We start from the raw sequence: 26040 nt of genomic DNA, 5'->3' as shown, positions 1-26040 counted from the left end.
GGATTTAATTAGACTAAGTAAGCTGTTATTTCGCTATCAGAGCTGTTAGAACTTGTTTTATTAGTGAAGCGTGATAGTTATTTGTGTGTGATGTCAAATACAGCAAAAGTCAATTCTGCTTTATTCATAATGTCTTGAATTGGCCTTGTGGTAAATGACAGCTAAAATGGTTCAATTATATGCTTGAATGAGGAATTTAATCATAAAAGCTAATTAACTATAAATGTCACAATTTACAAGCTTGAAAAACATTTTCCAGTAAAGAACCTCAAATCAGTGGAATCATTGGTTTTCTACAAAGTTTTGATATCAAGTCAACAGCAATATTAATGATTAAATACAGAATATGACTTCAGTTAAAGAACAATTTTCTTCTGTTTTAAACAAACTTTTTGAATCAAGAAGCACAATATAATAATAACAATTAATAACAAATAACTAACAATGTCAGTAAATTGGCAGAAAATTGCTGAAAGAAAATTGCATGATGAAAATGTGCTGATAGGATGGGAAATCCATACAGTTTTACTCATTTAATGCAAAACCTACAGGGTTTGCATAAAATGAGTTAAGTACTAAAACAGTTATAACTGCAGTGATATATGATATTTAAAATTAAATATTAAATGTGTTTTCAATTTGTATCCTGATAGCCATGCAAATTAAGTGGATACCATATGTCCAGTGGTAGAACATAATTATTGACATGAAAATGCCACAATAATTGCCATTATATATTCCCATCCCAATCCATTTCTCAGCAATATTGATGATGATGGTGATGATATAATAATTAGGCCTACAACAATAATAATGGGTTAATAATAATACTTAGTTTAATACACAGTTTTATGTATTTATGTTAGGCTACATCAACACATTTTGTTACAGTTATTTGTTCAAAATGGTGTCAGGTGCTTTAGTTTATCTAATAATTCATTTCAAAGTATTATTACTTTCCAGTTAGGGGAGAGTCCCCTTAAATGTAGGTCTATATTGCATTTGATCTAACAAATCTTGCTGTGCTAGTAGGTCTGAATACTAGCTGAATTTTATTTTCACAGTGATCCTTTGATTGAACATGTTGGCTATGATCTGACAATAAGCTGATCATCTTCACTTTCCTTTATTGCATGTTTGATTTTAAATTCAGGGAACAAAAAACTATTATTGGGCTCTTGCAGACAAGAATTAACTTGCTTTTCTGATTCCTGACTGTTATTTAAATGACGTTTCAGATTTAAATGTATCATTATTATTATTTGTTCATTGAGAATCTTAGGCTATACATCAGGGTACGTTTTTCTTTATGCGCTGCAAGTCATACAATTTGCAGTAGGCCTACCATTACGAAATTACTCGCCTTTTGAGTATCATGGTAACCCGTTTTTTAATATCGGGCTAAAAGTCTGCTGTAGTAGGCTATACTTCGTCGTACAACCATAGCATAATGTAGGCATTAGTCTACTAACAGTGTTCGGCCGTCTACAGATTCAGTCCAATTAAATCTTCACCGAATATTCCTTTTACATCAAACATTTTGCCGACTGCATGCTGCACAATCAGATCTCTTCTAGTAAAACTCTCTTCAGTTCAGAGTGGGCTGTGGTGTGGTGGGGGACTGTGGGTGGGTGGGAAGTGGAGAGCGGAGCGGGGAGGGGAGGGGAAAGTGGGTCCTCTCTCCTCTCTCTCTCTCTCTCCCACCGGGACAATGCCATTATTTCAGCTCCTCTGGCCCAGGAATGCCAGATTTCACAGCCCGCTACTCTTCTCTGCGCGTCAATCAAAACTTCGCATGGGGTTATAGGCGCCCACCGGGGAACGCCTCCACTAGGCCTACTGTCCTGTCCACGACCACCATCATCTCCACCAGCCACCATCCCCAGATCCACTACTGGTCTATCATGAGCACCATCATAGGCTACCATCATTTCTACCCCATAAACTCAAACTTTCAAGGTCTCCCCTTAACTCTGACATACAAATGGATGGTTCCATAAAGTAGTGTCCTACTGTCAGAGTTACAGACTTGTAGGCTATGGGTCAATTTAGACCCCCATAATGGAACCCTCAAACTCAAAGTCCCTAGAATCCACTTACTCTACCAACATCACCATGCACCATGAGCTAAAGTAGCCTATGGTTTTCAGTCAATTTCATATCAAGGACAGTCCATTCTTTTTTTCGGTACTTGAGCAAGCAACGGTTACGGACCACCATGAGATTTAGCCTCTCCCAAAACGTTGTTTTATTATTGTCGGATAAGATTTTGTGCACAATTCCATGTTGTGTTTAATTGATGTGCAGAGAGATGAGGCAAACGTTGATCAAAATAACAATTCTTCTACTTGCTCTTGTAAATTCAGTAGTCTAATGCAGATGTTTAACAACAATGTAACTCTCTTGAGAGCGTAAAATGAAACCAAATGAAGATCTATATGGGTCCATTTGGTTACCAACTCTCCATCATCTAGCTGGGGAGTGAGTGGGGACCACCTGAAACCCCCTCAAGGACCACTGGTGGTCCCCGGACCACCACTGGCTACTGGCCACCAGCAGAACCACCAAACCATAGGCTAATAGCCTACTATACTATACCACCCCCACCACCATACAACCCCAAACTAGCCTACCAAATAGTACCGATACAGCACCATTTGGTTCGCTCAGTCATCATCAATGCAGTCTTCACCAAGCGAATAGTAGACTATTTTAATCATATGAATGAACTTATCTATAAGCTAACATGGTGGTATTAGAACAGCTTTATTCTGAAGGTGCTGTTGACTTTTGCGGACTAGACCACAATGGGTAAATAGAAAGAAAGAAAAACAATCAGGCGAATGTAAGTAACTACCAACCACCTGTGTCTTTATGGGCATGCAAATGGAGAAATTACCCATATAGGCCTACTCTGTGGAAATTACACACTCAAGAAAATACGCATCACACAAATCATTTTCTACCCCATAAACTCAAGAAAATAGGCATTTTAAGCGATTATTATATACATTCAACAATACAGCATTATCAGAACTAAGAAGGTACATACAGGGCTATTCATAAGCCACGCTGGACTGGTCGCTTGTTGGCATAGATAGAAGAAAAGCATTACATGCGCCTCCGGGTGGCCAAAATACGCTCTAATTATTATCCATCTAAATTGTCGCGCAGAAATGAAGATGGATCAAGTAGTAAACCTTTTTACCGCGGACAGATGATGAGAAATTTGTGAATGGAAGACAGTTTAATCAGGTATTCGTCGTTTAGGACGTGACGCTCCCAGTGTGCAACCAATCGCCTGTCGCCTGGCGCACAGCGCGTCGTACGGCGGTGTCCCGCGGCGAGAACAGCCGATCTGCAAGCTCAGGGCGCGTCGCGGGCGCGACGCGACGTGAGCTTGCGGATCGGGGCCGTTCTCGCCGCGGGACACCGCCGTACGACGGCGGACCAATCGCGCTGAGAAATGTCGAACACGCCGAAAGCAAACCAATGGCTTATCGCACGGCAAAGACTAGCGCAGGAAGAGGCCAATCAGTGCGAGGCATGCAAACGAGGAATTTGCTCCGGCAAAAGCCTCTGAATGTCAAGTAGTCAAAGATGGAGTCTGGATGGTGGAAGGCCGTGTGGGTTTGTTGCATGGGAAGATTTTTTTTTTTTTTTTGCGCGATTTCGATCGTCCAACGCTCCCGGCAGAAACATGCTTTTATTAGACGTTTACCCGGAATGGCGGCACGGGTTCCCGATCCTGCAGGATCTTTAAAGAATGGTTTGTGGAGGGGGTTTGGTTTCTTTGTTTTATGGACAACTTTTGCTTCTTCTTGGTTCTCCCCCCCCCCTTCTCGCCTATAACGGATTGTCCCTCCCATGGCTAGATAGCATACTATTCATGAATTGGGGAGGGGAGGAGGGGGGTCCAAATTACAATGTGTGAGTTACATTTGGCGGAATTGTCAACAGCTCAGTGAGTGTGCAAACTTGGAAGTTGTAACGGTGGAGGTATTAAGACGAGGCAGTAGGCTACTTGTGTTATTTATGCAATTTCTAGAAGGGGGGAAAAGAAGGGGGAGGAAAACACGAAAGGGGTCTGGTGAGCTCCGCGGTCCGCGCTGCTTTAGCTTCGCTTCCAAACTTGATCGCCGTGATTGAGCGCGATGTGTAAAGAGGAAAACGCATTCTGACGCTTCGAGTAGTAAGTAGTAATCGGGTTCTTATCGTAGCTGACCGGGTGTGTATGGTAGCAAAGGAGAGAACATTCGGAATCTCAGCTAGGATGTCGGTTTGTTTAGTCTTGTCTCTTGTGCAATCTAACAAGTCGTCCGCGTAGGATATGCGTGTGAGCTGGCACGAATGGCTTGCAGGATCCAGTGCTTCCAGTGGAAAGGAAGGCCTATCGCAGCCTATAGAATAGATGCATATGGCGGAGGAAACGTAGGCTATATGCTCGGAGCAGCAAGATCAGGGGAAAAACTAACATTTTAACATGTTATTATCTTGCGGACCAGGACTAAAGCACACATTGTTCTTTTTCATGCCATGTCCCCTGCTTGGTATGTATAGACTAGGCTACTTAGCCTACACATGAATTATGCAGAATTGCAGGAACAGCTTGGTATTATAGGCTATACGTTTTGTTTAATTATGTTGTTTAATTCTGTCAATGCCATGTGACACTTTACACAGATGTATCTAACTATCTATTGATTAGATTGTATTCCCTGATAACGATATGTTGATTGCTGAGTTAAAGCAGCTTGGAGTTAAAGGACAAACCTTTTAGAAGTAGCCTAGCTAATGTATGGTGGGTGGCTTGGATTAAAACGTCGAGTAGTAGGCTATGTCCCCCATCTCGATCCTCCCATTTTCCTCCCCAAAATTAGAATGCATGTCATTCACTGGAAAAGAATAGTAGCCTATAGACTCACATGCTGGGAAATTCCCCTTTCCCCAGAACGAGAGCAACTCATGGGCCTATTGTTTAACTTATGGCGTTCGTTTTACTCCACGCATAAGTCATAATTTATTGTTTATACTAATTAGATTGTTATCATGCTAAATAGATTTTAAACGTTGTCTCTCATAGCAGCAGCATATTAATAGGTGAGTTAAAGCTTTTTTTTTTTTTTGTGAAACTGGCATTAATAGGCTAGAATGGGGGTGTGCAATAGTTATGAAGGACTATAGCAAGCCTATGTGTTAGTGGTCTGCAAACTTTTCTGTTGCCCTTGCTTTTGCTTTAAGATTGTGTAATCTTAAAACACTCTGAGCCACTCTGAGTAGGTAATGTCTTATTTCTGTGCCATAACTTTTAGTTTAGATCAGATCCAGATGTCGAAATCCCCAAAAGTTACAAAACTCTCCACTCTCTATAGGCTCATTTATACTGACTGTAATTTGCGTCTGCAGTATTGGAAGTTAAAATCATCTTTTTTTCTGGCTGACTTTGTCAATGACGAGAATGTGTAGATTAGAACAAGAGGCGTCAAGTATGAGGTCGATGGTGTCCATGTTGTCGTCCACTGCCCTTTTTCTGTTGCACTACTGGACACTGCGATGAGCAGTGCAATATTAAAAGGGCATTGGCTGATGAAACGGAGACCCACACTTCCCTCACACTTCCCCTTAACCTCCTGCCCCTCATATGCAGTCAGGCCATGGATGTTATGTAAATGTGCCTTTTGAATAAAAAAAAAATACCCATTTGCTCAATGGTATGCTAATGATACAAAAAAATATGTGTTCTCTATCAATTCTCAGTCAGCAAGGTGTTTAAAATGTGTTATGACTATCTATCTGGAGTGTTTATGATGAGTTGATGATCATGATTTATACATATTACAAATATATAATATATATCCTCAATCTGTATCGCCTACATTTTGGCCCAGTCAGCCATGGTCACATACACATCAGAACAAACAATCTGGGCATGTCATAATTTCTCATACAGACAGAGTGTGTATATATGGGGTACATACTATTGAGGCTTATGGAAATGTGATTTTAGTTTGGCAATGGAGAATGGCAGTCCGCATGTCCACGTGCTGACACATGCTGAGGTCAGCTGCTTTGACAATGTTGCACTACTGTACCATCCATTCTAGCAGTGCAATAGTATTGTCATAGCATTTGGCCTCAGCTCAGTCTGAGCTACTGTTAAAGGCTTGCTTTAAAATGCTGCGGAAATTTGTGAGGATCTGATTGGTGCCATGCACAAAACGATAGTTTCACACAGTACACAAGATGAGTTTTAACCACTTTAAACCCTCCATTCTTAACTTCTTAACTTGCCCCAACAGACTTAACTTGCAACTGTACTTGGATCTCCTTTCTCGTCCACACCAATCTCTTCACCAAACATTAGCCCATCTACAATCTCACAACGTGTCGTTGTAGATCTGCCAAAAACGAAAACAAAAAAAACATGTTTTTTACCAGACTGCTGATCAATATGCTCATCAAGGTGCAAAGAAATAAGTACAGACAAATTGAAAACTAAAGTAGAAATTGTTATCAATAGTCAATTTTCCTATAAGTTGTGGTAGTAGCCATATCTATTTGGTTCTGCTATCTCTCCATCAAATGAATATGCCCATTTTTGTCATCATGAGATATATTATGTTTTATAATTTTAGAGCATTTGTTCAAATCCAAGTCCTCTTCAAGAGAGGAGTATTCTGTTAGGCTGTCTAGCTCGTTTGTTTGTTGTGTCGGCAGATCCAACAGTGTTGCAGTGTATACCTGTATGTAGGCTAAATGTCAAAAGTTCCAGCTAAAATACAGAAAAGGGAGAGAGTTGAACTGAATGTGTTTTTGAGCATCCTCAGTGGTGGCAGGTCGATGGGGGAGGGGAAGTTAGGGAGGAATGTTGGGAACAGGCCCTGTTCTCTCTCTGTCTCTATGGCCTGCTATCCCTGCACTGCCATGGGGTCTCACTTCACCTTTGCTCCGGTGTGTGCATTATGCTTGAATCTACAAGAACAAGAAGAAAATGTTGTGGTCGTTTTATGACTGCCAGTACCTTTTGGGTAGAAATGTTTAACCAACTCTGGTTGTAAACTACCACAACTGTACGCTATTAGAATTGAGATGGTGAAACATGTCTGGTAGCCTAAAGATTCTACCTCCATGATACACATGCCATGCTTTCAGACTATCCCCTTACATTCCTATACAATGCCTCACATATGAAAGCATGTTTGTTCCAGCTGCTAAGGTCTAATAAAGCCCACAGCTACTTTCATTCTTTCGGACCATAAAAGTTGCAGAATATTTCATGAAATTACTCGGAGGTGAAGGTTTATTTATCTGAGTGCACGGCGAAGGAAATCTACATTGAAACCTGTATTCAAACTTGGGCTAGAGCAAATCTCCACCACTTGACTGTGTGAAATTCTTCCTGAGTAAAGAACGTGACTTGTTTAGGCTTGCTTGCAATGCTTTCTGGGAAATCCTGGAATGTGTGGAATGGGGGACGGTGGTGCTTCTGCAGTTATCTGACTGGAGCACAGTGAGAAAAATCCTCAGTGTTCATTTAACTCCGAGGCGTGTACAAATGGGTTCCATTTGTACACTCTTCAGAGTTAAATTAACAGCAAGGGGATTTTATTGTGAAAGAGAACCAAAGTATTCTGCAACAAAATCTTAACATGTCAGTGGTGCTTTTTGAGGAGCACTTTGTGTGGATCAGACAAGCGCCGCTGCAAACTAAACTGCAGAGAATATAAGCTAATGAGTTAATGAGAACCAGATTTTCCCTAAATATGTGAAACACTCCACATTCCAATTGTTCCACATAAAACAAACGTATTTGCCTGTAGCTGGATCTATTCATTGCATGCGTTTATGGTCTTGTTGTTCAAGAAAATCTGAATTGTGTTGATTAATCTTTTTTTTGAAATTCTTGATTTAAGTGGAAGTCCATGCTAGGGAGGGAAAGTATTGGAAAAACCAAAGATCAGCCAATACAAAGGTGACATTTGTAACCATTTTTTTAGAAGGTGAAACTGGTCTGTTTTAATCTTTTTACTTTTGTCAACTTGTCGTTGAATAAAGAATTTTATTCAATTGATATCATTCTGTTATTTTGTCTAAATATCTAAATCTGTTTTATAAGCTGGGGTTTTAAAAGTCTAGTTTACAGAGTCTAGGTCAATTGTACATACACAAGATCTTCTGGAAAAGTGTATCTCAATTTCTAACTAGGTATTTGGTTATGTCAACAAACATGTATGTCATTGTTTCAGATGGCTTTGGTCAGAGCATTTAATAAAATGTATTTCCAGTCAGTAACTCATTTATTTTCATTTACTGTAGGCTGTCATATTGGGTCTGACTTGAGTTTTAAAAGGAAAGTTGAACTCAATTGTCTTTTCTTATTTTTTTTACTTGAACTACAGAAATAAATCACAAAATAACTTGCTGAGCTTGTTCATAAAGTTACAAAGTTACATCATAAAATGTGTATTTATTTTTCTTCAAATTATACATTTTACTACTTGTGTTTTTTGTTTGCCTGACCCTATATCACATTTCTCTCACAATCATGGGAATGATTTGTTTTGGATAAATGCACACAATTTAAATTGGTTCTGATTAAGACGTAACAATGCACCATGAACTATACTGTGCATGAGCATAGTGAAATATCAACTTAATACCCTGGCTCAAAGTTGAATCATAGAGAGCAATTATCTAAAGTTGTAGTAGTTTTCTATTAGAAAACAACTTTTTGAAACAGTTCAAACATGAGTTTGAATTGAACATGATTTCTCTGTTCTAAGCTGGCACCTGTAATAGCCTGTGTAGGTCCAATGCCATGTTTTGAAAATTACATCAGAAGATACATGGTTTAAATGTGTCTACTGTTCCACCATCTCCGATACTATCTTTTAATCATCATGCTATGCCATGTTATTGTCATAATCAGAGATGTAATCAAACAATTATGATTATCTCCTGAGGCCAGTATTCCAAAGTCAATACAGGCTATGCTTCCTCAGAGAGAAATGTTAAAAAGCTCTATATTCTGATAGTAACCATTGCTAGAGTGATATTAGCTAGAGTTGATAGTAATGGGTCTCTCAAATCTATCCATGCTCTTTAAACAAATGTTTAGGTTGGGATAGCAATTCTATCCAATAAGGAGAGTGAACTCATACAGTACAACAGGATAAACAAGGGAAATGAGTTATGAAACAAAATGTGAGCAGACAAAATTGGAACACTGTAAAATTGAAGATAATAAACAGATGATAATGTGTGACCACCTGAAAATGGGGAGACCCTATTACTGAACAAACACCAATGATTAATACTAGAATAACAAACTGAGCTCAACCTTTTAACAAATACTTTTTGATTTAAATACAAAATACATAGCCAAAATAACGACATCCCTGCATGTAAAAGGCCTTGTAAACAAGCTGTCAACACCACACTGCAAGAAATGTGTCTATCGTTTTGTATCCTACTGCACAAGGAGTGTTCATTTAGTGCATTGTCTCAAAGTGGGGTCCGGGGACCCCCAGGGGTCCTGGAGGGAGTTCTAGGCCAGGGGTTCCCTGCTAAATGATAGGAACCAAATGGAGCCTAATGGGTATGTAACTCTGAGAGGGTATAGGCTACAAATGGACCCATGGTTCCATTTGAATTAACATTGATATTACAATATAAATTGTGGTCCCAGACATAGAAATGCCATTAAATGGGGGTCCGTAGCCTATATGTCAAACTGGCTGTCCTTGAAATTAAAAGGGTTGAGAATCACTGCTAGAGCCGTAAAAATCTTCTTTTATCGGGGTCCGTGGGCTAATAGGTTTCAATTTGGGGGTCCTTGACATGAAAACGTTTGAGAACCACTGAAGTGACTGAACTAGTGCAAAAGTGCACACGAAAGATCACACTTCCACACCAGCTGTCATTTGATTAGCTGCCATGAAAGCATGGGTGCCCGAGAGGCAAGAGCCAAGAAAAAACACTTAATTTATGTTCCGCCTTATGACGGTGTTGCGCACAGAAAATAGCAAAAGAGAGTGACACGGAAGGTGTAACTTCGTTTGTTTTTGTGTTGTTGAGGCATTACAACGTTATCAATCTCCACAAGGAACGGTACAGGTTTCAAACGAGGTAGTAGCCTAGTTCTGCCTGTGTTTAGGTGATTCTACCTTCTTTATTCGACTAAATAGCCCGTGTCAGGGATCAGGATATAGTCAGGATATAGTCAGAATATAACAATACAAAACTTGAGAGTATTGCTGTTTTCTCTTTGAGGTGAAGAGAGGAAGATGAAATTAGCTGGGCTGTGTCAAAGGGCATCTACAAACCACGAAACCACCAACGTTCTGTACTGTGGTAGAGTGGAAATGTAATGCCACCCAGAGGTCAAAAGATGCAGCGCAGGCAGTTACATACGATGTAGGCCAGTGGTTCTCAAATTAATTTAAAATCTCATATATAGTATCAGCTCAAGGATGGGGACTAAATAGTAAACTTTCCAAACACATTTCAACCAAAAAGAAGACCAGGTTCAATGTAGCCTACAGCATAAGAGCATATGAGCATGTAATTTTCATTCAGAAGATGCTGCAGAGAGGAACACCAGATATGTAGAATTGTCACATTCGGGTGGGAACCAAAAACATAACTTTTCAGGAAATGAAAAAACAAAACAAAACTGTGTTCCAATGGATCCAATGAAGTTGTTATTTGGTCAAAAGCACTTGCTTTTCATAGATTGAATATTTACAAAACCCACAGAGACACTTAACCACTTTCACTTTGACTTAAAAAAGAAGCAAACATAGCTGAAATACAAGCTCCCAACACATTGTTAGCTTGTAGTAAGATTTTTGCTAGATTTTGGTGTGTGACAATGTACTGTATCCATTAAAAAAAGGTCTGTCCATCTGTGATGGTGATGGATTGCACCTGTGGGGTCGTCGTCATTTCTTGCAGCGGCGACTGTGTCTGTACAACCCCACTCCGGAGTGACAGTCTATTTTGCAGTTGCACCAGACAAATGGAGATGGGACTGGCACAAGCACACAGACACCCTCACCCGGGCCCAGAGCCTACCGAGGTTGATCACGTGTGTGATGTGCGACACACATCTTACAGCAGTGCATAACCTACTGCTGTACAATCCCCTCGTGTCCAGGTTCAACCTTAAAATTATTAGGAAGAACTTGCTGTGCTGAATGAAAATCAACAGATTGAGGATCCAGTGCAGACTCGTGAGGCATCTGAAAGAGGTTGATAGATGAGAATGACAATGACATGAACATTGACTGCTGTGACAGTAAAACAAGGTGTTGTTGAATCTGTAAGTAAACGGGGGGGAACTGACCAGGACAGGGGAGGCTGTGAACAGGTAATTGAATGGGTAGTGAATCAGGTTGGTGCAGGAGGAAGTATAGAGATCTGCATAACGAATGAGCTGACTGGCAAACAGTGTCTGTCTTCCCCCGCTGCGCAGAAGGCTGCCCATTTGGCCATAGGACATCTCCATTTTAAGGGTCACCACCTATAGGTACCAATCATGAACACAAACAGCAATATCATAAAAAAACACTGACCAATTTGACCACTAATAAATGTAAAGTAAAGTAAATGTAACAACTCCGGGGCAGAAGGACTATCTGATGTTTCCTTTGCATTATAGCATCTAATAAAATTACAATATATAACTGAACTCTACAACTAAACTCAGGCCATCATGTCACTATCATGGGCAGTATCATGGTCAGTATCATGTCAGTTTCATGTCAGTATCATGGTAGTAGCCTATCATGGTCAGTATCATGCCAGTATTACATTATCATGATCAATCAATAGATTGTGTTCCACCTGGAGTCAATGGAACCAAAATAGTATAATCTAAGTTCTTATTTATTGGTATCACCCTTTAACATTAATGTTATATTATCATTAAACATGTAATATAATGTCAGTGTTTTGCTGTTATAATGTCAGTGTTTTGCCAATCATCCAGCTCGCAGGTTGAGAATCACTGGTGTACAGTATGTCAACATGTCTAAGACACACAGGTTGGGTTACTGGGAACACAGCTGACCATCATTCGCGTCTTGATGGAACTTATGTTGGGAGAATCTTCAGTGCCACTGTCAACGTTCCTTCAGGGGACAGAGACACAAGATAGAGTGTTAACAGCTGTGCCACTTCAAGTCATAACTTACGCATTACTGATGTGCAAAAAAAACTCACGTGTTAAACTTAGCTAGGAAAGTATCAAGGGTCTTCAATTCTGCAAATAAATCTAGAAAAACAAAAGAGAAAAGAAACCATGAGCCATTAGAAATCACCCAACAGACTAGTGTTGATTTTGTTGACTAAAACTATGACGAATAGTGTTCGCCGACTACCTTTTTCTCACTGACGACGAGAACTAAAAACTAAAGGACAACATCACCACCAACCTATCTTCATATAATTGGTCCTCACTAATGTTCATGATAAAATAGCAAAAGATGTTTCTACTCGGTCTGTGTCTCATAGGGCTATGTATGGGCAGGTCAGAAACCTGTCTACCAGTGACATTATCAATGGGGAATCCAAGCTAATAGAAATTGCAGGCGTTCTATTCCTGAAAAGTTGCAATGTTATTATAAAAGCCATTGTTCTCATGATAATAAAAATCAAAATATCTTTTAAAGAATCTTGTTTTAAAAAAAATAATCTGGCTAACGATGATGTCACTGGTAGACGGGTTTCTGAAGTGCCCACAGATCTCCAGGCACAAATATGCTATTTTATCTTATTAGTTTATTTTTACCAATTATATGAAGATACTGTAGGTTGAAAAGTGGTGAAGTCGTCTTTATTAAGCTGGTGACTAAAACTGAGACTAAATATATTGACAATTTCTTCAACTGATAAAAGAATAGCACCCGTGCAAAGTGAGCACCGTTCACTTCGCAGAGGTGTACTCTTTGGCTTGCAGAGTACACCTTTATGATGTCACTGATCACATGACCCCACAATTAATCCTCCAGTTCTATACAACACAGAAGGGTGGGGGACTTTTTATCTTAATTCAAACAACTCTAAGGTATTTTAACGACATAGTTCAAAGTTGAAAATTAGCGTTTAAAGGATGAACTTGATCTGTTCTTACGTTTCTTCTCGTCCCACACTTGCAGCTCCTTGGTAAGCTCTGGTACAACCAACATGGTCTTCCATCCCTGGCGCTTCTTGGATTTAAGGATGTCCCCAAAAATGTGGTCTCCCACATAGAGAATGTCTTTACCTCTCACATTCAACAGATCACACATAATATCGGACGAGCCTGCAGAGAAATGGTGAGAAATGTAGAAGCAAAGAACACCATAGAGAAAGAATGAGGTGCCTGTCTTCAGGGGTGGAAAAAGTACTCGCAATTATTAAGTAAGTAAAAGTATCAATACTGCAATATAGAAGTACTCTGTTACAAGTAAGTCCAGAATTGAAAATGTACGTGTAAAAGTACAAAAGTATTGGTATCAAAATGCACTTAAATTACAAAAGTTTTCAAATGTATACAAATCTTTTGAAAATAGCAGATCCACAAGCTCACAATGCGTCACATCGGGACACATTGTGAGCTTGTAGATTGTCTATTTTCAAATGGCTGCTTTGTAATAATAATCAAAATCTTCAAACTAGTAACTAAAGTTGTCAAATAAATGTAGTGGAGTAAAATTGCAACATTTGCCTCTGAGAGGGAGTGGAGTAGAAGTAAAAGTATTGGAAATTGGAAATACTCAAGTAAAGTACAGTATTCATGAACCCGCCTTCAAAAAGAATAGCTGCCTAATAATGCTCCGTCGTACACCAGTGTTGTGTGTCAAAAATGGCAGATCTACAAGCTCACTGCATGCTATTCTTATGCAAAACATCTGGTGTAAATCAGGTTTAACCGTCCATTTCTTTTACCTCCAGAGTATATAGTTTCTTTCTGGAGATCTCCGGTGTAAGTTCCGATGCGGAGCTTCCCGGTGTCCTGTATCCAATGTAGAAAGCACATCAGCAATCAGTTGTTTTACCTACAGATAGATATATCGTCACTGTCGGGCAGAAACCTTGTATCTCCAAGTTTCAAATTTGTCCTGAAGCCCTGCTTCACCATACAAGGCCGTCGCACAAAAGTAGTGAAAACAGTTGATCTACAAGCACGCAACGCCTCGCGATAGATCGGCTGTTTTCACTAGTTGGAATCATTTTAAAAATGATAAATGCAAAACGGTTTTGGACATATAAGGTTTCCACCCGACAACAGCGATATGTATGCATACTGTAGCATACATGTACAGTATGTATGTTAGTAAGTCAAAATGTTATAAGTTTGCTAATACCGTGTCCACTTGTCTAAGCACAGACCCCTCTCCGAAGAACAGTGGCTTCCTAGAGTCCACAACAACAATGTCAAAGAAGGAACGCCATGATTTCTTTGGACCTCCAGACTGGATATAAGGATCAGCAAAGAGAAGGATTAGTGAAGCATTTTTCCCCCCCCCCCCAGACACAATTACAAAACATTTATGAGGCTGTCTGTGAATATGTACAGTATGTTATATATCACAAATCACAACACAAGACTATGAAACCTAATATCTGATACTGTATGTGGTGCAATTGGGCATTCAAAGGTCAAGGTCAAGGAGGCCAGTCATTGACTAATGTACATGACTACCAGCACATGGTATAGGATGAGACTGGTTGTCATTTGAAACCTTGTGTCAAGCCATTTCACTTGACAAGAGGATATTATGTACATTTTCTGTTTGGAATTTTGCAGATCAACACTGCACATGGTTGCCTTTGAATAACTTTTTTATGAAGGTTTATCTTTAAACACCTACCCCCGCCCCTTCCCCCCTCTCATAATTTCATAATTGCCAATTCCACCTGTGTACTGTGGTGGTCACTGCCATTCCCCACTGTTGGCATAAGGGGAGGGTGTGTACTGTGTAGACAGACTCCACCTTTTTCACCTGACGGTGTCGTAACACACATGAAGGTTCATGCTATCTCACCCAGATCCCCTCCCCACTGAAGAGACGCCCCCCAACCAATGTCCGTTGGAGGGCCCAAACCAAGCTAGTGACACTCCCTGTTTGGCCTTTCTAATTTGACCGATAAATACTGCACTCATTTCTATATTTGCATTTTGGACCCAAAGACACACAGTATGCCTTACCTTAGCGCCACTTTCAAACAGGTATTTCATTATGGCCTTGGTAAACAATGAAAAACAAGTAGTCAGAATGGACAGCAACAACAATATGTTATAGTAATGTATGTTTCAGGTGAATTCAATTAATAATATTCAAATTCATAATACAATGTTACCCTTATAAACCACTTAAGCCCTATTTTATACTTTGTCGTAATACATGTCACCCAAAAATAGCCAAAATAGTTACTTTCTTATATTTCAGTCATCCTCTGTGTTCCTATACAATTCACATTATGCAAGCAAGCACTGGCATGCATGCCTATACTTTCTATGACAACCATTACATCTAAAATAACACAAGAAAAAGGTTATTACAAGCCGCTAAACTCTGATAATTCAGGCTTTTGCAAATCCCGCCCCATTCTGCCCTGTTACTATGCTGGGACATTAACCCTGGGCAGATTGTTTTTTATAGTGGCAGTGAATGGGATTGTTTTTTTTTTTCATAGCCTCATTATTGCAATTTAAAGTATCAAAGGAAAAACATCTAGGTGATATTAATAAAAAGGGAAGACAAAGGTACAGTAGTTACATTGCAAAACAGGGGGTTTCCCCGAAAATATATGTTTTAATTTGTTTAATCCCAGTGGGACAGAATCACTATTGCAGATTCTTTTATAGTGGAAGTGGATGGGATTTTCTTTTTCGTCATAGCCTCATTACAGCTATATAAAGTACCAAAAAAAAACACATCTACGTGATATTAATAAAAAGGGAAGAAAAAGGTACAGTAATTACATAGCAAAACAGTAATTTTCCCCCGAAAATATATGTTTTAATTAGTTTAATCCTCTGGATCAGAGAGAGAATAGAAATAGAAAAAGAAAGCGCATTGCATCTTGGGTAGGAAGAGGAGAACTATAATCTGTTCTCACATAATAGGCTGGCTTTTCGTAATTCTGCCCATTTAAAATATATGTACCCAATCGTAACTAGTTAGACCATTGATAAGGTCCATGTGAACTAGTTTGTTGAAGCTTATTCATTATGATGAGCGAGATCGCCCCCTACTGCCGCGGCCGTACCAGACGAAGGTCGTGCTCCGCACTGCGGACAGTTGCTGAAAGCCTGAAACAACATTCTCCACTGCACAAACTCCACCCCCGATAGCAAAAAGTGAATGGTTTTTTCTGGTTGGCCAGTCAGGGAGTCTCAGGGACCAATCAGAAGGCTGACAAACGGTGAATTGCAGTCAGATTATTTCCTCTTTTTTTAAAGAGGGACTACTACACTGTGGCAGTAAATGCATGTTGCACTGGCCTCTACAGGTTGATACTATCATCTCAGTTGCACTGCTAGTCACCAATGGGTCTGCTCCAAAACCCATTTCATGTGGTGAATTTGGATTTCTTTGGTGTGGTTTCCACACCATTTAAATTTGGCACACAAATGGCACATGCCAGCTATGCTGACCTAAAGTCTTGGCACAGACGGCAAAGCTATGAAAAATACAACAACTAAATTGTAAATTGTAAACATACACAACACAATATCAGTATATTTGGACATACAAGGTTTCCACCCTATAGTGGCGATACAGAGGTAAAGTTTAGAAGCTACCTCAGTGTAGGTATAGTCACTGTTTGTGGACAGGAAGACCTTGGCCACCTTTCTGAGCCGGGTCAACAGTAGAGGGAGGTTTGGCTATAGGAAGGAATTAAGAACAGAATCCACATTTCCAAGTTTAGACACTTACAAAAATACAGTGTATATACACAGTATATTCTGAACTAAATAAAAGTCAAACTAGAATGTTTTTTTCTCTCGCTCTCTTTTTTTACCACTCACATCTTTAACAAGATATTTATCCAAATTCTTGATAGTATATTCTTTCAGAATGCCCTGTAAGGACCAGAACAAAAAATAAGATGTTATTACACTAACAGACAGGAGGGAAATAATGACTGCATCTACATTTTGCAGAATCCCATGCTTATTTTACTAACCGTATTATGAATATAGTCCATGGCATCTCGCACGTCCTGGAACATGCTTCTGAAGGACATGAACAGGTCACCATGCTGAAAACCTTTCTGGAGACTAGAGGACAGTTAACAGGAGAGATTAGGAGAGATTAGATCTCATTTGGGCTACACACACACACACACAAACAAACAAACAAACAAACATGAGTGTTCCACAGTGTGGATAGAGGAGGACTTTGCTTTCTTTTAAATACCTTTTAATATTAATCTTTTACCTTTATAGAACTGAAGAGCTTGCTGGGTGTTTTATTGTATTGTATATTTATTAAGGCTGGGACTTTAACTGATTAATTGCGATTAATTCATTACAGAAAAGTAACGCGATTAAAAAAAATTACGCATTTTAATCCCACCACAGAACCTTCAGTTTCGGGCATACCGATCATAGCGATGCACCAACCAAGAAGAGACAACAAACGCAAAGGGAGAAGTAGCCGATCAGAGCACTTTGCTTGGCCCAGTGGATGCGAAATTTAGATTTAAAAAACTCACTTGTTGATTCACTCGTACAACAAAATGTGTTTTACTTGAAAAAAATGCTTCTCAGGTCAAACATCGATGTGTGATTAAAATGTGATTAATTGCGATTAATTAATCACAGAGCCTGTAATACATTTTTAATCACATCCCAGACCTAATATTTATGTATTGTCTTGAATGTACATTGACCCGAGCAAAACACATTTCCCTTGTGGATAATAAAGAAATCTAAAAGTGTCCACTTACTTGGTATATCTGGTGCATCTGGTGAAGAAGTCCACAAGGGAAGCATAGAGATACGTTTCTGTAGAGGTCGAGCACAGGCATGGGTTAGTGATCCAGCAAATATTCAGTATGTTGCAGATAATTCTACTTATTTTCTACTTACATTACAGTAACACTTGAATTCATGGCCACTGTGTGATATGGCCATTGAGAGGTGGAAGTTTATACAGTACCTGAGAGGTTAAACAGAGTGTTAAGAATGTAGAAGCGATCAGTGTCATCCCTCTGAATGAATTTGTTGGGGTAATACTCCACAATACCCTCCCTGCAAAGAACAACAGATTATTATAGATAATAAGGTAGTGTTACAGATATTGCTCATGTTTACTTGGAATTGAATATCTAGGACCACAATGGAAACAAGCCATCAAGCATCAAGGCATTTGTTTGTGTTACCCTTTTAGCATTGCTTGTGTAATTGCACTTGCTGTACTGTTAAAGTATTCAATCATTCAATCAAGATGCTCTAGTCAATATTCCAGTAGCCGTTTGCATCCCTATCGTAGTCATATATACATTTGGTGAATGGTGAATGAGAGACTTTGAAGGAATTTTAATGAACATGGTTTTTGAGGTCACAGACTTTGACCTTTGACCATTTACTTCTAAGTAGATGTTTGTGCCAAATGTCATGAAATTCTCTCAAGGCGTTGCTGAGATATAGCGTCGATAATGTTGGGACGTACGTACGTACGCACAGACCCTGTGCAGAAGCAAATGCCAATATTTTTCATTATATTCCCTGGGATTTTTCCTTTACCTGTTGAGGAAGCGGAAGCCATGACTGCAGAGCAGAATATTTCCGTTTGAGTCAACCTTCAGGAGATTACCATACATGTTGTCCCATACTAGACCACTGAAACAAAGATGAAAAGTGAAAATTATTATATATATATACAATACATATATATTTTTTCCCTTTCTCTATCACATTCATTCTAAAGAAGGGTTGTTATGTTTCTATTTTGATGATTCCTGAACGTAACTCTAAGTAGAGCCTGACCGATGCTGGATTTTTGAGTCCGATGCCAATCTCGGCAGTCCAAGACCACAAATGTTTTAAATTATATTTTGTAAAAAAGTGCAAAATTAATTCTAATCAATTTGAAAAGTTTTGTAAAAATAAAAGAATGATTCCAAAATAGATCACAACCAGTCACATTGTGAGCTTGCTGCTATTTTAGAAAGATTTTTTATTTTTTTATTTTTTTACTGTAATATCGGTACACATCGGCTGCATACATCTTGCTAATACTGATGTTGTCAGAAAAGTCAAATGATGGCAAATATATTGGCCAGACCAATATTGGCCTGGCTCTAACCCAAGGGAGAAATGTTACTTGCGCGTCATTAGTTTAGACAAATAGAATGATAGAATATGTGATGTCTTTCCCAAATGGTCTCCCCTGGGTCACAGACACTGAAAATAGAACGTACCGCAAGTGGCCTTAACTCTGGGAAAGAAACTGGCAGGATAACGTGATGCTATCTCAACATGAGCTCTATGCACTGTATAGTTGTCGTAGTTACACATTATATGATATCATTGCTGTTGGGCAGAAAACGTCAACTTTTAATGATTTATTTTTGTAATGAATGCCCTATATTTTGTCGTACAAGACTGCTGTGGAAAAGTAGCGAAAATAGCTACAAAATATCTAAAATATCTACAACGTGTCCCATTTTGTTGGGATGTTGTAGATTGCCTGTATTTTGCTATTTCTAAAAGGAAACTTTAAGTAGAGTAAAAGTGTGTCAGTGGGTTTTTTATAAATATTTAGCCATATTTAGTTACAGTAAATGTATTACTGTAACAACTGAAGAGCTTGCGACTAAATAATAACTTCAATGGATCCATTGGAACACAGGTTATTTTTTTCTCTATTTCATCTAAACGGTTCTGGTTTCCACCAGACAGCAACGATATTCTGAATAGCTTATCTATTTGAAGCATTGAAGTATTTAACAGTGTTATATTATGTTATTATTCACCAGTCCCCAGATGACAGTGAAGTAACATATTTGAAGGAGTAGTTCAGCCCCAAAATGACTTTTTTCTATTGATTACTCACGCCATGTAGACTTGAGTTCAAGAATATTTCTTTGTATTTGTCACATTCCAAAGAAAGAAAAAAAAAAGATTATCGTAAATTTACCCCAATTCAATGGGGGTACATTTATTGTAAACAAATTATTATCTTAGGAATGTGAAAAATACAAAAAAAAAAAATTTGAACTCAAGACTCCATGGCGTGAGTAATAAATAGAAAAAAGTAATTTTGGTGTCCATTACTGTCCATTACTGCATCAAAAGTAATCAACAAACTATAAAAAAAAAAAAAAAATAGCAGATCTACAAGCTCACAAAGCTTCGCAACACGAGGTGTGTTGTGATCTTGTAGATCTGCTATTTTCACAATAAATATATCTGTGAAACTGAGTTAGACTGAATAATGCCTCATCTCCTACATTCTAAGTGCTTATCAGGGTGCTAAGGTAAGGTTATGCGGTATAACCACTGCTATATAGTATATGATAAAAGTTTCAATTAAAAAAGGAACTCACCGTGTGGGGAAAGTGTAATCATATGTGTAGCGGAGCAACTCGTGTGGATAGCCTATGGACACCAGCCGGTCTCTTAGCAGCTCAAAGCTTAGGCTCTCATAGTCAGGAGACTTGTACTCTACACAAAAACAAATGTACACACAAACACAGCTAACAAATAAAAAAAGAAGTAGAATAGAAAATAAACCCTCAACTTTGGCAGTGTTGTACAACAGTTCTCAAACTTTGTCATATCAAGGACCCCCAATAATATCGTAATATTGGCTGCGGACTCCCATCTGAAAAAAGTTTGTGCCAGGCCCAGGGACCTCTATACAAGACGTGTTAGTAACGTTTTCTTTTTTTAAAAGGTTTTGAAAAAACAGATCTACAAGGGTCACGACATGTCACGTGTTGAGCTTAAAGATCTGCTATTTTCAAGGACCCCTGTGGGGGTTCCCGGACCCCAATTTGAGAACCACTGTTGCAGGGACGTGCTGGGCCCCTGATTCAGCCCGGGAAAAAGAGTTGGAGAGGCCCTCATTGCGCGCCATAGAGAGAGATCTCTCTCTATAGCGCTGCTGCTACTCAAAGATTTGCCATTTCAGATCATGACAAGTGACAAGCCAGTGGGCCAATTACATGAGTTATATTTCGTCGTTGTCGGGTGGAAACCTTGTATGTCCAAAACCGTTTGTTTTGTATTTATCATTTAAATAATTATTTAAACTAGTGAAAACAGCCGATCTACAAGCACACAACGCCTCGCGGTGCGAGGCGTTGTGTGCTTGTAGATCTGCTGTTTTCACTACTTTTGTGCAACAGCCTTGTATGATGAAGCAGGGCTTTGCTTTGCGAAAAAACCGGGAGGCCCGGCCGGGGAATGAACCAGCCGTTCGGGAGTTGTCCCGCTTTTCCGAATGGCCAGCACGTCCCTGCACTGTTGTACAAGAGCGTTGTTCTCTTGCAGTACAGTATTGGTATTACGTACTTGCCAAAGTGTAGTCCATATCAAAACCATAACACTTGATGTGCTCCAGGGTCAAACTCCTGTTGACAAACACCCTGTAATCAGACAGAACCAGTGGTGGAAAGAGTACTCAATTTAGTTTCAATACTGCAATATAGAAAAGTACAAAAGTATTGGCTTTAACTCTCAAATACCTGGAACGCGCCCGAGTCGCGTTAGATTTTAACCACTTTAACCATTATTTTATGCCTTAACTATTGAAAAATAGCAGATATACAAGCTCACAGCGTGGCACCGAGTGCCGCACTGCGAGCTTGTAGATCTGCTATTTTTGAAAAAATGTGAAAATGTGTGCAAGTCTTTGAATATCTTTCACCCGATCTTTGACCCGACTTCTAAATCCTTCCTCTAAATCAGTGGTTCTCTTTTTCATGTCAAGGACCCCCGAAATGACATTTATTTGGCCGCAGACCCCCATCTCAAAATATATTGTTCCAGGGACCCCCCAGAAGCAGAGATTTGAGTTACAAAAGTTTGCTTTGAAAAATATATATTGGAAAATGTACACACATTTTCACGATTATTCAAAAATAGCAGATCTACAAGCTCGCAATGAGCCTGTATATCTGCTATTTTTCAATAGTTAAAGCAGTCAATAATACTAGGCCTAAATGGGTTAAAATGTACCTAAAGCACCAACTTTTAACCAAAATTAAAAGTACAAAATGTTTGAAAATAGCAGATCCAGAAGAAAATCTACAAGCTCACAGGGCAAAGAGATTCGGTGCAGAGGGGCAAAAGGCAGGAGTCCAAGTGCCGACCCCTGCCGGACCGCGTTTGTGTTGTTCCCACCTTAGGATTGCATTTGTAACTTGATTATTTGTTTTGATTTTAGGATTGTTTCGAAATTGCATTGATTTCCCTTAAGCACTGTATTGATAGACTATGTGCAGAGCCGCATGCTTGTGTTTGGGGGTCTGAGAGGCTAATTGTCATCAAACGGTGGAACGTGGCTCAAAATGCTGAAAAATAATGGACCTTGATATGAAAGGGTTGAAAACCACTGCATTCCAAATACAGCTGTAGCTTGGGTCTGTTTTACTAAGAAAAGAGGGTTTAAGGGGTTTGAAGGTAAATGTTCAAAGGGGTTTCCTGTACCTTGTTGCTGAGTGCTGCTGTTTATTATCAGTTGACACCTTGTATGGGAGAGTTGCCTATCTGCCTTTCAGTCTGCATGGCCCTAAGCTCAACCTGGAGCACTGCATACATATTGGGTTGCTGTTAATAATTTACTGATGGGCTCTTGTTTTGTAGGCTATAATGATACTATTGAGCACTGATGGGGATGCCTCATGTTAGCTTATTCTGGCAGAAGTAGTTACTTTCTTGGGTTTGAATCCGATTAGTAGACCTTAGTATCTGAACTGTACTTTCCTGTGCTTTTCTTATGCAAAGTATTCAAATCAATCAATCAATCAATCAATCAATCAATCAATCAAAAGAGGGGAAGGAGAGCAGATGCAGATGTTTTGAGATGATGCTCAAAATTCTTCATGTCAAGGACATGTGTACGGCTGCGGACCCCCATCTGAAAATATTATTATAATTTTGGAAGATAAGTACAAATGTTTCAAAAACATAATATATTGTGAGCTTATAGTGGCTTTTAAATATATATATATAAATAGGGTTAAAGTGGTTAAACTGATTGGAATTCTATATTAACAAATGTAGCAGGGGACGCCCTGGAACTCCATCAAGGACCCCTGGGGGTCCCTGGACCCCACTTTGAGAAACACCGGTTGAAGGTGCTTCATGACCTGGCCACCTTTCCACTTTCAAAAAAACTTTTGGTCTTTTTATTGTCTAATCAGGCTTTTATGAACACCCTGAACAGTTTTTAATTTGCTTGATTCAATATTTAGATGTTTGGTCACCAAACTTTGGTGTAAATGTTATCATGCCCTCCAGGCCCAGGGCCTCTCCCCATACACACCCATTGTTTTTTCAAAAACCCTTTTCATTTATTTTTAGTAATTAAAATAATTAAATACAATAACAATTTATTAAAAATAAATGAAAAGGGTTATCGATAAAATACGGCCTGCACACGTATTAGGAGGGTAGTATGAGTAACCAGAAAAAATAATGGGTGTTTTTAATGAATCTAACATGGTTAAAATGGAGTTTGAAGTTACAATGGGTGTGTATGGGGAGGCGTCCTGCAGGAGGAGGGCCTGATAACATTTACATCAAATATCTAAATATTGAATCAAACAAATTAAAATCTGCCCAGGGTGTTCGTAAAAGCAAAGAAAGTGAAATACCCCTTTAAATGTTATTTTCCTGTGCATTTGTAACTAAACTGCAGGTGTTAGAAAGACAAGAAAGTGTACTATTTTAGGTGTCTTGTCAAATTATTTGTGGGATCTGTCACTCACAATCTATTCATGAAAACAACAGTTGGAATAACAACTTAGAGAAAAGACAATATTAGCAAATCATCATAGCCTACATAAACATTTAGCAAAATGTGCTCTTGTTTGTGTGGCTGCATGTGGAAAGACAGGAAAGTTGCACAAGTTGCAAGGTCTCCATGTATGTTCTGTCTTATCAAACAACCACACAAACAAGCAACATTTTCTTGTCTATGGCTCACGCGCGCGCACCACACACACACACGCGCGCGCGCACACACGCACGCACGCACCCACCCACCCACACACACACACTTCAACTTAGGACCACCACACAACACAACCAATAATTGCTGAAGTGCGAACATTACACCATGAGGCTACATTACAGTCCTATCAAAGTCAAGACAAGTTTTATGAGCCGGATGATGCAGACCTGTGTATATTTATGCTGCTACTCACTTATGGTGATGGTCTGTCTTCATCGTGCGGTTATCAGAGGACAGGTTCCCATCCCCATCCGTGTCCATCGTGAGTCGATCTTGTAGTATCCGAGTGTTTTCATCCATGACGCTCGCTGTTTGAGTCTCCCTCACATCAGTAGCGCCTCCTCTCCACTTTTGCAATAGAGTCTGTCATCTCGTCTTTTCTTGTAGCCAATACGCGGAGGGCCAAATGCTTCCCCATTGGCTTCGTACTAGTCTGAAAACCCTCCCATATTCTTTGCTCGGTGATGTAAATGGGCTTTTGGGAGACGCGCATGAGCCCCGTCTTGGCTGTTATTGTACCCAAAAGTCCAACTCGAAATTCGCTTTGAACATCAAGATTGTGTTATCAGAGAGGCGCACACATGCATACGGGGAGAGGCGCGCGTACGCACGGGGTCTCCGCCTACGCACCAGCGAGAAACTATTTATAAAGTCAGTAGTCTATGTGGGAAAATACCCCGTGCTGGCAAACAAGAAACAAGGTGTATACACAATTAATAATAATTAGGATCAAAGTGGGTCGTTACAGGGGGGCCCAAAATGAGTTAATAGCCTACAGTAGTATCAGTTCAGCCACTTTAACCCTATAGTCTCTTGACTCTTGGGTTGGGTCTACATAGGCTTTTTGAAAATAGGCGATATACAAGCAAAACATTACAAAATAGCCTAATTTAGGGGTGGGTTATACAAAAGTTTGAGAACCACATGTTTTTAACATTATTAGGCCAAGCGAATCCACAGCTTTTGATTGATTTATTGATTGTTGAATAGGCTACTTAAATAACAGTTTGCAAGTACAGTGGAAAGATGAATGATACAATGATGCTACAAGTGTAACACAAAAAACTCGAAGGGCTTGTTTCCATTGTGGTCCTATATGGCTATACTGTATTCAATTCATCTAGATATTTAAAGACATAGGCAAGAAATCATCAACATAATATAAGCAATAAACGTAAAGACCTATGTATAGAATCCCAGAGTAGTTAAGCTGGAAAAAAAAGTTAAACCTGTATTTGGTAAATAAGGCAAGGCAGTTTTATTTGTATAGCACAAGTAGGCCTTGCCTACATTTCATATGAGTTTGCAGACTTAACTATTATGTTGGAAATGGAATGTTAACAGTCCCATCCCATTCCCCTGTGATTGTTTTCTGTTCAGGAAGCCTGAGGTTTGCCCCAGTGTCTGTTTGCCAAAGGCCAGACCATCCTGATAATAACCTGAGAACCTGCTCTATATGACCACCCTGCCATGGCAACACTCAACACAACCTGGTCTGACTGCTGTTGCTTGGCACCCTTGATATGGGTAATAATTTCGCAGTGGTTCTCAAACTTTGAAATATGAAGGTCTCCCCTTACTAAATGGGTCCATTTGGTTCCATTTGTACACTGTCAAAGTTACAGACTTGTAGACCCCCATAAAGTAGAGAGTCCCTGAAATCCACTTTGAGTATACCACTGATATATAATAATTATCATCTAACAAATCTATTGGATATATTCTACTTTTGTAAAAATAGTGACCTATAGATCAATTGAATCAACCTAAGATGTTTTTTCAAAAAACAAACAAAACATCAACACATATTTAGTTGCTACCGTCAGGTCGCAGTTACTATCAAAACCTCCCCCGG

The 26040-nt window shown here is 39.3% G+C and overlaps 1 protein-coding gene across 2 annotated transcripts; it reads right to left on the bottom strand.

Annotated features, from left to right (window-relative positions):
* Nucleotides 1-10532: 10532 nt before the first annotated feature.
* Nucleotides 10533-24480, bottom strand: nt5c2l1 (5'-nucleotidase, cytosolic II, like 1). Of its 2 annotated transcripts, XM_080743057.1 has the most exons (17): nucleotides 24379-24456; nucleotides 21521-21594; nucleotides 20551-20668; nucleotides 18746-18841; nucleotides 18159-18250; nucleotides 17947-18004; nucleotides 17182-17275; nucleotides 17024-17077; nucleotides 16796-16879; nucleotides 15197-15232; nucleotides 14352-14459; nucleotides 13933-13999; nucleotides 13136-13306; nucleotides 12226-12277; nucleotides 12074-12134; nucleotides 11348-11524; nucleotides 10533-11243 (listed from the first exon to the last, which is right to left on the bottom strand). In XM_080743057.1, exons 1-17 carry the CDS (start codon nucleotides 24444-24446, stop codon nucleotides 11130-11132), a joined length of 1524 nt encoding a protein of 507 aa, XP_080599183.1. In that variant the 5' UTR covers nucleotides 24447-24456; the 3' UTR covers nucleotides 10533-11129. The 2 variants fall into 2 exon arrangements, with proteins under 2 accessions (XP_080599183.1, XP_080599184.1); XM_080743058.1 differs by lacking the exon at nucleotides 21521-21594 and having other exon boundaries at nucleotides 24379-24480.
* Between the last annotated feature and the right edge of the window lie 1560 nt (nucleotides 24481-26040).

The sequence above is a fragment of the Nannobrachium achirus genome (assembly GCF_963921795.1).
Source record: "Nannobrachium achirus genome assembly, chromosome: 15".
In the NCBI taxonomy this organism is placed as follows: Eukaryota; Metazoa; Chordata; class Actinopteri; order Myctophiformes; family Myctophidae; genus Nannobrachium; species Nannobrachium achirus.
This window is presented reverse-complemented; position numbering and strand designations above follow the sequence as displayed.